General features: G+C 35.6%; 1 protein-coding gene across 2 annotated transcripts in view; it reads right to left on the bottom strand.

Moving 5' to 3' along the window:
- ADGRL4 (adhesion G protein-coupled receptor L4) overlaps positions 1–12,567 on the bottom strand; it is a 121,864-nt gene extending 109,297 nt beyond the window's left edge. The window contains exons 1-2 of one of the 2 annotated variants that reach the window (XM_022581003.2): positions 12,121–12,567; positions 10,629–10,778 (exon numbers count right to left, since the gene is read on the bottom strand). In XM_022581003.2, the coding sequence (XP_022436711.1) occupies positions 10,629–10,778; positions 12,121–12,142 (172 nt within the window). In that variant the 5' untranslated portion in view covers positions 12,143–12,567. The remainder of the gene's footprint in view (positions 1–10,628; positions 10,779–12,120) is intronic. The other variant, XM_022581004.2, reaches the window with a different exon arrangement.
- Positions 12,568–13,807: the final 1,240 nt, after the last annotated feature.

The raw sequence follows: 13,807 nt of genomic DNA, 5'->3' as shown, positions 1-13,807 counted from the left end.
CTGATGGTAAGAGTCACTCAACTGTCATCTTGAAAAGCACTTTTTCTCACTCTGTCCCCATGATTTTAGAAGATTTTCACCTATGCTACAGGAATGAAGAAGTCTATATATTCTATTATTTAGGTACACAAAGGTAATAAACATTTTGAATGTATAAATAAAAATGACAGGTTATGAAGTAAACTATACTCTTCTTTTATTGCAAGATATCAATAGGTATTCCTTAAACATAAGCTGAGAAGCAAGGCACAAACATATTATGCAAAAGACAGTTGAATATTAGAGGGTTCTTTTAACTGAAGACTCAGGTGTTTCTTAAGCTCTGGGAAATTGTCTTATATCTTTTGTTATTTCCTTTGCTAAATCTTGTCTGATCCTACTTTAATAAGACTTCTATTAGATGAATATTAGGTTCTCCATGTTGCTCTCGTATTTTCCATCTTTGCCTTTTAGTTCTGCAATCTCTGGGTATTATTTTTCTGCTGCTTTATTGCACGTTATTGCCTCAATTTGGGAGTAACATAGATCAGAAGATAAATATATTTTATTGGAGGAGAAAAATAGATCTTTTTGTATAAACTCTCAAGAGTATTAGCCAGTGAATTCAGGAAATTACTCAGGGAAAACAAACAACATAGGTTGGAAATTGCAGATAATTACAATATTATAACGACAGAATTTATAAGTAAGTCAAAAACAAAGTTTGAGTTCAATCAAATGGAGCAGAGGTTCTTCAACAACAATGCACTATTCCTGGGTACCAAGTATGGGCTCTATCCCCATATTAATGACATTATAAAGTGAAAAACTACCAGCAAATCATGGAATTAGGGTCAAAAGACACATTGACTACCCTGTTTTACCTTTGAGATAAACTAGGGGAGGAATTTGGGAGAGCTGTAGGCAGAGATAATGGAAAAGATCACAAGGGGGTGAAATTGGGTTATTATAAAAAGGGGGATTGTGCTCAGCTGATGAACTTAAGAATATCCTGACTTATGCAGTCCAGGGGTATCTTCTACTGATGTGTAAGAAAATTTGAAATTTGTAGTTTCCCTGTTCGGTGTGTGATCATTTTCATAGGAGAGAAAACGCAGGAATAGAGACTTTAGTCTCAATCTTCTGGTGATTTTTAAGAATTGCTTGCATTACTGACAATTTTACCAGTTTATTGTCTTGATGGATTTCTACAAAAGGAGATGAATAAAAGGATAAAGGAGGTACAAGGAATTGAGTAGCACAAAGGTTATGGGATATACCAAAGAAGAAAGTATTTTTTCTGGTATAATAGCTCTTTCACACACAGAAGCCTATTCTATTTGTTTTGTTTGTTAAGGATGCAAAATTTTTGAGATCTCTTTGAGGGTATCAACTGGAGTTTTTCCTTCAACCTTTCTCTCCTTAGAAAGTATCTTTTTCAGGCCAGTTCTATTTATTCATCTTTGTGTTTGTATTTTTGGCTTTTTTCCAATGACTGGTTATCCTTAAAAGACGCTTATGTTTATAACTAAAGAACAATGTTGATTATCACAGGTACCATGACCCAGGTTTTGCCTGACAATTACAACCTCTTTAGTGCAAGAGTTCTGGGTTTGCTGCATACGTGGGTGGGGCAAGTTTCAGGCATTATTCCAGGTAGCATAGATGGGGAGTGGGCAGAAAGGTGGTATTAATTTGCACCTTAAGTGATGACAGGCAGATGACAAAGTTTCCTTTGAGAGTATTTTCTTGGCTTTATTTGGGAGCAAACACCAATGGGAAATAGGGAGACCAATCTGTACAGCTTTAGGAAAATAATGTCTCAACCATTCACTTAGATTTCCACTCCCTTTCTGGGAAGGGTAAAGAATATGACCACCATAGGGAGAAGACACCATCTTCACTGAAGCCTTCTCTGTGTACATTGAACTACCCCCATTCGTAGCACTGGATTCTATTTTGAGAAGTTCACTCTTAATTTGTAGACTTCTCATGAGCCTCCTTTGATTTCACTGATTTTATTTTCAATTCACTGGGCTTGAAAGAGATAGATAAGCAGGAGTTAAACAGTTGTTCCTGGCCTATGATTTTCATCAAGCTATTAAAACTTGTAAATAGTTTTAACCTCTCTGTACTTATTCCTAAGGTATTATAAATATACACACCACACATTTTTTTTCTTTTTATCAGTTGTTTTGATAATGTAGCACAAAAAAAGCAGAATTGAGGTAGGAGGGGTAGAACCAAAATAATTCATTTTTTTCTTAATGAGATTCAATTTCATTATTTGCAGACTTAATTCACATAGTAGTTTGAGGATCGTATGAGAAGACTGTTTGAAGGTACTTTCTCTGGGAAAATTATTTAACCTATAAATTGAGAATGATACTAGCTTTTACTTCAGAGTTGTTATGAGGATTAAATTTACAAATTCATGTAAAGTGCTTAGAATAGATGGTAGCTCAGAGAAAGCACTCAAATTAATATCAATATTATTATTCTTTTTTTGTGAATAAGCTGTAAATCTGAAGTTCCTTATTTAAGCATTAAAGAGACTAAGTAAGGATGAAGAGAAATAATGCAAAAATGGATAATCAGAAGACTGGTTAATTTGCTTCCAAAATAACTGGGAGTTGGCTATGAAGTATGCTAATGCCCTATTAAAACTGGGACTGTAGAAAATTGACATTCCAACAACAAAAGAAATATCATCAATTTTGCAAAATGAAGTTAGCAATCTTAAAATATTGACAAAATAATAGAATTTTAATAAGCAAAGTGAAAAAATTGAGACTCATTGAGTCACTTTACGGTGTTAAAGGTGCTATCTCCACATTCCTTTGTTCTTCTTTATGCCAATATTTTCTTGAAAAGCAACAGAGGATTAAAATGTCTGAAAATTCCACATTTAGAGCACAATTTTCACTTAATTTAAATTTCCTAGCAGTTCCTACAGATATGACTGAACATAAAATATAAGACGGTACAACTGCCATGTTCACTTTGCATGCAAAAAATGAAAACTAATGCTAGAAAAATGATATCCAATTTTATTGCTATTGATGCTTTATCATCAGCAACACATATTATATGACGTATATATATATAAATAGATATATATGATGAATCAACATTTTAGCCTACAGTAAAAATAAATTGATAGTCTTCACTTGAAAAAAAAAAACCATCACTCTGATAATGTCAAATCAGATAGTAAGTCTTATCTAGGATTGATTTAACACAGATATTTGAGTAAGTATTTTTGATTATTGATATTAGAACTCAGAAGTTCTGTGTTGATTTTTACTATTTCTGTTTAATTCTCTGTGCCATTAGTTATCTGATATTACTTTTCTGATTCTAAATATGCAATGAATCCATGTAGGTAATACTGATTAAAAAGTAATCAAAAATAAATGAGACTTCTACATGAAGAAACATTTTCACGTTTCATTATAGATTAGTTGTGAAAATCCAAAACCATATATTCATATTAAACTTTTCTTTAAGAACTCAGGATACTTCTTAGTTTGTATCTCATTCATTGTCATATCTGTCCAGTGAAATAAACATGAAACAGGATGACTTAGAAAAATGATTCCTGAAACTTAGTCTGCAGAAAATGACCTTGTCAAGTTAGATAAGAGAAGTTTTTAGTTTTTAGTTTTTTAACATTGTTATTGGACTATAATTGCTTTACAATGGTGTGTTAGTTTCTGCTTTATAACAAAGTGAATCAGCTATACAAATAGAGGGAGGAGATATGGAGAAGTTTTTAGTTTTAAAACTGTGGAGCTGATCAGCAAAACTCAAATGACACAAGTTCTTTTTTCCTTTTCTTTTTAAAAATAAAATACTAGCTTAAAGATGGTTTCTATAATGGTTTATTCTTTTATTTTCCTCTTTTTATATGGTAAAGGAATTTGTAATCTTATAGAGATTTTTTGAGGAGGTTCTACTTAATTATTGTGCTTGAGTTTGTTCTCTCTATTGTGTAACCCTTCTTGTCAACAGACGAAAGAGGTCATATTTCTAGTTACAAGGAAAAGAATTTCTGAAATTGGCAAAGGTATTTTATTTATTTGGATGAAGTTCACAGAAATCATGCATCCTGGAATGTAAGCCTTGGGTTAATTTAGACTATCTGTTTTTAAACAGGTTACAGTTTCCATTCAGTACAAGAAGGCCCAAGGAAATATGCATCTCACTTTAAAAAAATTTGATACACAGCTATCTAGAAGCATGTTAGAGTTCATACTTTTTCAAGTTTGTATTAGTATTCATTTTCCTAGGAAATTCCTCTGGAGTATGTAAAAATACACTTGTTTTACAAAAGAAATTTTGCTTCCTCAAGGGTTTTTAGTAACATATTACATATGAAGGAAGATGTGGATGTAATATTATTGAGACATAGATTTCTAAATCTTCAAATATTCCTTAAATATTCCTTAAAAACCAGAAGACACCTCCTTCTATGGACTGGAACAAGAAGAAAAGAGAAAAAGACATAGAGAGGGAGACAGAGAGAAAAAGTGAGAGAGAAAGGGAAAAATTAAAGAAAATGCTAGCCCTGGCTGCTACTCAATTCTGTACTCCTAAGTTTCAATACCACAAAATGTAATAAATGTAAAAGGATAAGAAAAGTTGTAGATGAACTACTAGGAGAGCTGATGATGCCAGATGAGAAATGAAAACAAATATTCAAAAGATACTCATTTGCAGCCTTAAGACAAAAAAGATTTAGAAGCTGCTGTGAAAAATCGCTTTTCTAGAGGGACCTGATCCAGGCAGTTTTGATGCACTCTATCTTCTGGGTATGTAACTCCACAGAAGTTAAATATCAGTACAATTTATAGATGATTATAAACTTTAACTTTCCTTGTTTTTGTTCCAACTGTCTCACTCAATAAATAGACTAACTTTGGTAACCAGACTATTTAATTTGCCAGATCATGACAGAACTAAGCTGATGGACCGTCTTTTTTGGTAACAGAAATAAAATGTTGGTATGCTAAATTATTAAGGGTACCATATTCTAAATTTTCAAAGCTAGAATAGGTTTCAAAAATGACAGGGCCAAAATGAATATTCCAATTGTTGAAATAAGTAAAGGTAATGATGATGTTTTAAAAAGGTAATGATGATGTTTATCATATAAGAAAATGCTTGACATGTTCGCCAAAATGCAGGTACATTTTATGACATTTTTGTCCTATACTGTAAGGTTTATTTCATAAAATATTTGTATTAACGAAAATATTTCTAAGTAAGCTGGTATACACTTAGAATCTAGTTCAACCATGTGTTGGGTTTATCTTTGTTACTTTTAGAGCTAGAGATATTAACAATGCCCTTTGGAATTGGATTCATAAAGAACAGATAATGCTTATGAAATGAATGCGTGAAAATAATACAACTATCTTTAAGCAAATAACAGAACTTAAGCATCCCAATGAGAATTAACAACTTGAAAGTCAGTACATGTATTCTAGTGATCTCACTATTATATGCAATATCAAAACATTTCAAAACTTAAAAAACTATCTTTGTTCCATGCTACTCATGAAAAATATTTCATCTCATATTACTTTATAACCACACACCATTTTCTTAAAACCATTTTGGCAATTAATCTTCCACTTCACCCATCAGATTTGGTTAAAAGTTTCTCTTAGCTGTTTCTGAAGATTAAATCCACTCTCAAAATCTCATTGTCATTGAGGACAGGAAAAATATATATATATACTTAAATAATTTATTTAAATTTAATATATTACACATATAAATTATAAAGTAAGAGTTCTAATAAAATTTTAAGCACTGGTAGCATCATTTTCATAATTAAACCATCTTAGACAATGATATTTACTTGAGTGAGAAATGGGTGATACCAATTAGTTTGTTATTCTGGCACGTTTGTTCTGAAAAATCATTCACATACAGAATGTGACTATACCTCATAAAAGTGAAAAGGTATATGTATGTTATATAGCTTTGACTATATGTATATATCATTATTAAATGTGAAATATCATTGAGATGTGATGCAAAGAAGAGTACGTAAGAGTTATTTTTCTGTTCACATTTCTATTACGGATATTATCATTTTGTTAAATATTTACAGCTACAGTTATTACTTGTAGGACATAGTTTAGATAGTATATCTAATTGTGTTAACGATGTGTATATTCATGACATACACATTTTGTATGCTTTGCATCTGTTCTGATGACTATTGGTTTGCCCATTTTGATGAGCATCCTCTTTATTACTAAAGAAAAAATTGTTATGGAAGCAATCACATGTCCTCAACACTTCTATTTTATCCTGGGCAGATTCATGCTAGTGGACTATTTTAATTAATATTTCTCTCACATTCTGCTCTTTAGATAGCTACTGTGACACTGTTCTCTTTACCTTTACCAGCCTCATACTGCTCTCTAGTTTATTATGATATCCTTCCAGTTGAATTTTACAAGCATACGTATGGTTATTAGATAATAATGAAAAACTACTTTTTAATCATACAGTATGTCTCCCTGAGTCAGGCACCAAGACTTCATTATTTTCTGTAAAGTGCTTGTGATGTTGTTCATAATAGGCATAATAGGCATGTCTCAAGCTCTGAAAAGATTTTTATACATGCGTACTGGTAGTCAATTACATCCTTCCTGACCATTCCTCTCCTTACCTGGGGCAGTTGTTTTCCTCCTACCCATTCTTATTCCATGAAACTTCCCAAAAAACAGCCCCACTTAATCAGCTGATATGAGAGTAGGGAGACTATTTTCTCACCACCCCCCATCCTTACACCCAAACATGCAACGCACTGCATCCTTCCACTGGTTCCTGCTTCTTGCTTCTCACAGCTCAGTTTATTCCAACTCAAGCAATATAGTGTTTTGGGTGTAGCCAAAGATTCTTTCAGCCCTTCTAACCTTCCTTCCCTTTTTTAACACTTTCATAATTACCTGGGGGAGGAGGGATCTTTAACTTCCTATATTTGTAACTACTGTGCACTAGAAGGTAGTCAAAAATGTACTGAGAGCCATAAGGAACGGCAATAGTAATATATGTTTAAAGAACTAAAATAACCTACATTTTATAGTTAAACATCATCAACAATTTCAAAAGCCTTTAAACGTACCCCCAAATTTCTCCACACTTTTTCACCTCCTATCTTAAAATACACTTACATGTCAGCATAAAGATAAGTATGTAATAAATTCCCATTAATACCTCAATAAAGTGGTAATAAATACATTCCTATTAAAATGATACTGTTCCACCAATTTGGTTTAAAAATCTGTACTAAACTAATTATGTCAGGTGACTGGTAATACGCTGACATTTTTGGTAATTTAGAGAAGGCTGAGATTCCAGGGTTTGAGTCCTAACTTTATCACTTTAGCCTGGGACACTGGGGAACTCACTTAAGCTTTCAGAGTCTTGCTTCTCTCATATGCAAAAGGCTATAGTGTGGAGTTCAACAGAAGCTAGTTATAACCAGTAATAATACTGTTTGTAAGTAAAAGACAGCATCTGTAGTTTTTATTTCAACTGCTTGATATGAAGATTAAAGTACATTGGGTAGATGGAGCATAAAGTATAATGAACTGTACTATTGGTTTTACAGGTTAGGTAAATGGCCTTTGTGAGTTGACCCTTGCTAATCCGCTCTTACTCTACCTAATGGGGTTATCTTTCTAATACATACAATCTATCATGTAACTCAGCTACTTAATACCTGCCAAAGGCTTTCTTTTGTTAACAGAATAAAGTCCATACCTTTGACATCTTGACTTAATTGCCATTGACCCCTCAACTAAGATACCTGTGATATATATCCAGCATGAAATACTTGGAGCTCCTTAAAAAAAAAAAACACACACGTTCAACTTCTAGGCCTTTGTTACTGCTGATTCCTTTTGCCCGACTTCTCTCTGTCACTTTGTTCGTCTTAATAAAACCTATTTATTCTCAATTCTGAGCATAAATGTCACCTCTACTTGGAAAACTTCCTTGCTGTTGACTGCACACCTCAAACTTACCTCTTTTATAACATTGTATCAAATTATTAACATAGTCCTGTAACTGTCCTCAGATATATTAGAAATCAAGGTCAATTCTTACTGATTATTTTAACCCAAGGGCATAGCAGTATCTGTTAAGCAGAGGCCTTATGGTCAAACAGAGTGAGTAATAATACAGGCACTGTAATTAGACAGACTTGGGCTCAAATCTTGGCTCCACTACTTATTTGTTGTGTCACTTGAGATTTTCACTTAACCTTCTTAACACTGTATTTCCTTATAGATAAAATGGGAATAATAACGGATGAAGATGTTGTGCTAATTAATATCTTGGACTAAGTGAACAATACAGCTTAACTATCCTGATGATGATCGTGATAATGATAATGATGATGAAAGTGCTCAACGAATACTTGTTCAATAAAAAGATAATTAAGTGAAATAAATTCACTACTATTAAAACTTGTTTCTGTGGGACCACGTAATCCAAAGTCTAAATAACTTGTTCAAAACTAGCTCTTGGAACAGAATACATTGAGTAAGCTTGGGTTATTATCATGACATTTATTTGGCGTGCCTTGGAGGGAGCCAGATTTTATGAAGATGATGAAGATGACGTAAATGATGCCAAAAAACAACAATTTTCACTCCTCAAGAAGCAGGCATCTTCTGTAACAAAAATTCTGTCCAGTGATTTCTTAGAGACCTACTAACAATCTTAGAGAAAGATAAGGAAAGATGGGGAAGCTCCTTAGAGATGAAAAAAGCCAACAAGATTCTTCAAACCCAAAATATAACCTAGTCGAGTCAGCAGTTGAAAACACAATGTTTTGATTCCAAAAATCATATTAAATATATTTACTGAAAAAAGTGTCCCAAATTTGTCAGTGGATTAATAAAATGTGAAAAAGATGAAAACCACTGTTTGAACAGTTTTAAGAGGATATTATAAACCTCAGATTGTGAATATTAACACAAGTGTATATGTACCATTCTTCAAATAAGAAGGGAATTTAAGAAGAACTTGAAAAGAAAAAAAATTCCCATTACAAACTGTGTTCTGTGTGAAAAGAAATTTCAGGGCCAAAGCTCTTGAAATATTTTTATTTTCAACAGAAAATATTTTCTGCCCTTCAGCTGACTATTGGCTAAACAGCAGAGGGAAAAACAATTGCATTGGATAATGGAAGAGGTATTTTTAAAAGAAATCATTAAAAACATGATTATGAACTGCTTGGCTGCTGAAGGTCCAAATTGTGAAAAATTATTGATGTTAATGATGGTAATCATGACACTTGAAAAGTATCTAAATAACAAAAAGGCAACACTGCTTATGAAGTACTCTGGTACAATTTGTAATGATTAGTGGAAAAGCGCACTAATATGTTTGATGCCATATTTCGAAGGTCACTCAACTATCAACTTGCCATAATGCCATTCAATTAAGTACACAATAAAAATCTAAGATTATTTATGGAAAGAATTTTGTAGTGCTTGTAGAATAGTAAATTACAAATCCCGGCTGTATGTACAAGCAGAAATGCCTGATCTAATGCACCATTAAGCAACTGTAGCTTTGCTCCACATTTTTAAGCATTAAACTAATTGTGATGAGGTCTGGTCTTACTATATACTGCATATTTAATCTTTTTTAAGAGCCTATCAAATTGAATCATGAGACGCAACTTGTTTATGCTGTAAGCAAACACATGCAATATTAACAATGTACAATATCCTGGCTTAATTAGAAAAAGTCCATGTTATCTTAAATACATTTAGGAGTGTAATACCACACAGTTAGAGTCTGAGACTTCCATTTAATTATATTTTAAAACTAATTTACATAGCTTGGAACTTTTTTTTTCCTCGCTCTCTCCTACATAGAATGTTGTTCTATTGACCTAGTTAAACTAGATTCTACTAAAAATGAAAGAGAGAATAAAGACTGGGTGAAGCTTGAGGAAAGAAGAGGCATGGTGGTGATGGAGACCACAGACAAGAAATCACTTAAATTTGATTATGGGATAGTGTTCTGTTCATCAAGTCAATGGGCTAAATTGTAGCCTAGAAGGAACTTTCCTGGCATTCTTGCTCTGGGTTCTAGCCTAAAGTTCCATAAATGGGATCTACTTTTTCAGAAAAGAATATATTTTAAAATGTTCTTTCTCTCTCTCTCTCTCTCTCCGGGGTATAAATCCAGGGTATGCAGGAGAAAACCTCGAATCTCTTAATGGTATTCTCAAATTTAGATAGGCAAGTACTAAGGAAGGTATCTGAGGGCAACACATGCGGGAATAGCCTGGACTTCATGAATTCTCTGTTCTTCTGTTCCTGAAGGTATTGACTCTGCTCTCAGAACCTAGTTTTCCAGCTTAAGTTCAAGGGCAATCTTTATCCAAAATAAGATATGCATGGAGTCATCAAAAGTCCATAATCAAGTATAAATTTTGACCTGGGAAGTTTAAACTTATCGTTTCGTTAATTAAGCTTTTTTATCAATAGCATGAAACCAAACAGTATAAAGTAAGACAACTTAACTTCTCGATAAGAAAAAAGCAGTCATATCAGAATTTAATCTTACAATATACTCCAAAGGAGGTAATAAAGATTGTCTACCTTTACAAATTGTGACACCATTTCCTGAAAATCCAATGTTGCAATAGCAGCCTTCAGCTCCATTCCGTATTTCACATTTTGCATTTGGGAGACAAGGTGTCCTGGTACAATTCTGAGTGTAGCAACAATTCAGCAAAGTGGAAAAACCCACTAAAGAAAATAGAGAATACACCTTTTCAAAAAGAAAAACCTTCTCCCACTGTTGAGTTAGATGACATACACATTACTATCCTTCTCTCTTTCCATTTAGGTAAACGCATTATGAGAATTTCCCAAAGGAGGATTTAGGTAAATAACAGGACATGAGCAAGTGAGTAAAAAATGTAACGTTTTTCTTCAGTCTCAGTGTTTATCAAGTAAACCTCAACCAAGCTAAAATGTAGTAAGCAACCTGGCTTTATAAAGAAAATAGCATTCTTACATCACTGGACCCTTCACCTTGAGGTGAGATACTTTTAAAGGTAGCTGCATGATTGTAAAGTAATATCCCTCCCCTGGGAATGATTCTGTGCAGAAAGAAATCAAGGTGAACTGAGTATTTGTGTCTTTTCCAAGTCAAATCTGTGTTATTTTAAGATGAAGAGCAACATATCATACCATTCAGGAGGACAAATGCAATTTTTTTTTTCTGTGCTCTAATTATCTTTTAAAATTCTGCCTTTTCCATAATAAAGTTTCTTTTACATTTTCTCCCATTAGAGGGGAAAAAAATCAACTCAACATACTGGTCAAAGATCGATCTTCCAGAAATGGAACACCAGACAAACATGACCAATAACATGCAGCATAAGAGAGAACAAGCCTTTATTTCAGAGTTTTCGAAAACAAAGTTGGCAATGGTATTTTGTGGGCTGTTAGGAAACGATAAGGAAAAGGGTAGGACGTTCCTTTTTTATTGTTGTCCTAGGCCTTCTCAAGACAAACACGCTTGGGATGGACAGTTTTGAATCATGCAAGTCATTACTCTGAAAACAGTCATCTGAGATAAATTGTCCTCATCTGGTAACAAGAGATTCTTAAACATTCATTTCTAAATCCTAGCCTCACATAGGGCTGTATATACTGTCTAAACCAGAATTAATTCGGCTTCAAAGATGTGATTTATTTTCTCTCCGCACAGTATCATCGAAATGGTATTTTAAAGGAACCCAAAGTCTGGGCCAGCAGTCCCCTTGAAAGGCCAGGAAACCTCCCACAAGTGTTAATGGTTTGGATTTCCCAAATGTCTTGGGGGAAGATCAGAAGAAAGGTCAAAGTCTGGGACTTTGAGGACTTTGTCAGCAGGAATAAAAAGATGACTTGGTCCCTGGGTACTGAATATCGAACTCCAGAGTTGAAAGGCCAAGGAGAAAAACATCCTGAGAAGGACTGTGTCAATTCCCCCTGGAGTCTTGGCTAAATGCACTCGGCACGTGAGTTCCACCTTGGAAATAGCCTATTCCCTACAGGTGCTGGCCCGGGGCAGCCGGGCGACCGGGGCGCGGGCACTCACCTAGGAGCGGAAGGAGTCTCATTGGCGGCGCCGCGGTCGTGGCGGTGGCGGTGGCGGAGCGGCGGGGCGAGCGGGCCGTGCGGGCCGTGTACCTGGGACGCGGCGGGGCGGGCGCGCCAGGCTCCAGGCTGCGGCCCCCGTGACGCGCCCGCTTCCTCCCGCCACTTTCCGGCCTCTTTTGTGTGAGTGCGCTCGTCCAGCGCTGAGTCTGCAGGCCACGTCCGGGCCCGGCCCCCGGGCCACCCTGACCTCACCCCTGGCCTCGGGGCTGCCGGCCCGCTGCGCTCCGCGCACCCCTCGGGGGAATTCTGTCCCCTTCCCGCGGGCAGCGTTCAGGGTGTCGCCCTCAAAGACAATGCGTTCCAGAGTTCAGTGGAGCGTACCCCGCCCAGAGAGAACCTACCGAACTGCCTGTCAGGGGTCCTTCCTACAACCTCAATTCCGGGACACAGCTTTTTTTTTTTTTTTTTTTTCTTCAGTAACACGTTTCCCTAAAGAACTCTGGGCCCAGAAGTAGGCTGGAAACTTGGATCCAAACAACAGGGCCTTGGTTTCCAGCACTGAGGCCGCACCTTATGGGGACTCAGGGTTCCAGAGTGTAGAATAAAGATACTCTGTCTTGCCTACAGAGCCTACAGGTTAGAATCGTGTCTAAAATGACTGAGTAAAAAACAAGCAAACAGAAAAGCCAAGTGTCGAGAATTAAATGGCTATGAAGTACAAGATGCTGTTTTCCACTTTCAACTAAAATTTACCCCTCTCCTCACCAGCGCCCTCCCCAGAACACCTGGTGCATCGTGTATAGCTTTCCTTTCATGTTACTACATATGAGGTGATTACATAGATATGGATCGTTCAGGTTGAAACACGGAAACATTTTTAGTGTAAAAATTTAAAATATCTGGCAGGCAAGGCTGATCTATAAGACAGAAAGCAGACCAGTGGTTACTTGAGGTTGGAGTGGGGAGTGAGGATTCACTGCAGAAAGACACAGGGAAACGTGGGGTAATGGGACTACTATTTATTTTGATTGGGAGGCTGGTTACCTAAATGCATGCATTTGGCAGAACTCATCTCTTAAAATTGTGCCTTTTATCACATGGAAATTATACCTCAATAAAGCTGATTTAAAAAAAGAAATAACGGATGTTTGTGTCACTGACACAAGTCATTCCACCTAAAAACAGTTGGGCACACCTTTGTCACATTTCATATATGTTCTGTTTAATTGAACAAACATCTGCTAAGAATCTACTTTGCACAGAGAGTACCCTCACAAAGATGATCAAGTCATGGCCCTTGGACTCCAAAAAGATTATAAATAGTGAGGCAACAGCTGAAACTAGTCACAATGACACAAGTCACAATGATACAAGTACTTATGTATAGACATATTTCCTTGGCTCTCTATTGCATTTTCCTGGACCCTTTCTAGCTTAATTTAATTCCTACAAAAAGCTCCTGAGTGTGGTCCCACAATAAATGAGGGAAATGAGGAACAGAGGTGTTGTGTGATTTGCCCAGAGTCACACAGCTAGTCTAGCTGACCGGTTTGATTCAAACCCAGGCTATTTTGCTTCTGAGTTGGTGCCCTCACTCACCCTGCTATATTCCTTCTATAGTGGTACCACCCTGAGAAGGGTATTGCAAAAATGAGTAGTCATCAGTTATTGCTACCCAGGAAGTC

This window comes from Delphinapterus leucas, chromosome 1 (genome assembly GCF_059928025.1).
Source record: "Delphinapterus leucas isolate spDelLeu-1000000601 "Yukka" chromosome 1, BTC_Dleu_Yukka2, whole genome shotgun sequence".
Lineage (NCBI taxonomy): Eukaryota > Metazoa > Chordata > Mammalia > Artiodactyla > Monodontidae > Delphinapterus > Delphinapterus leucas.
The sequence above is the reverse complement of the archived record's forward strand: the minus strand, read 5'-3'. Positions and strand labels throughout refer to the sequence as shown.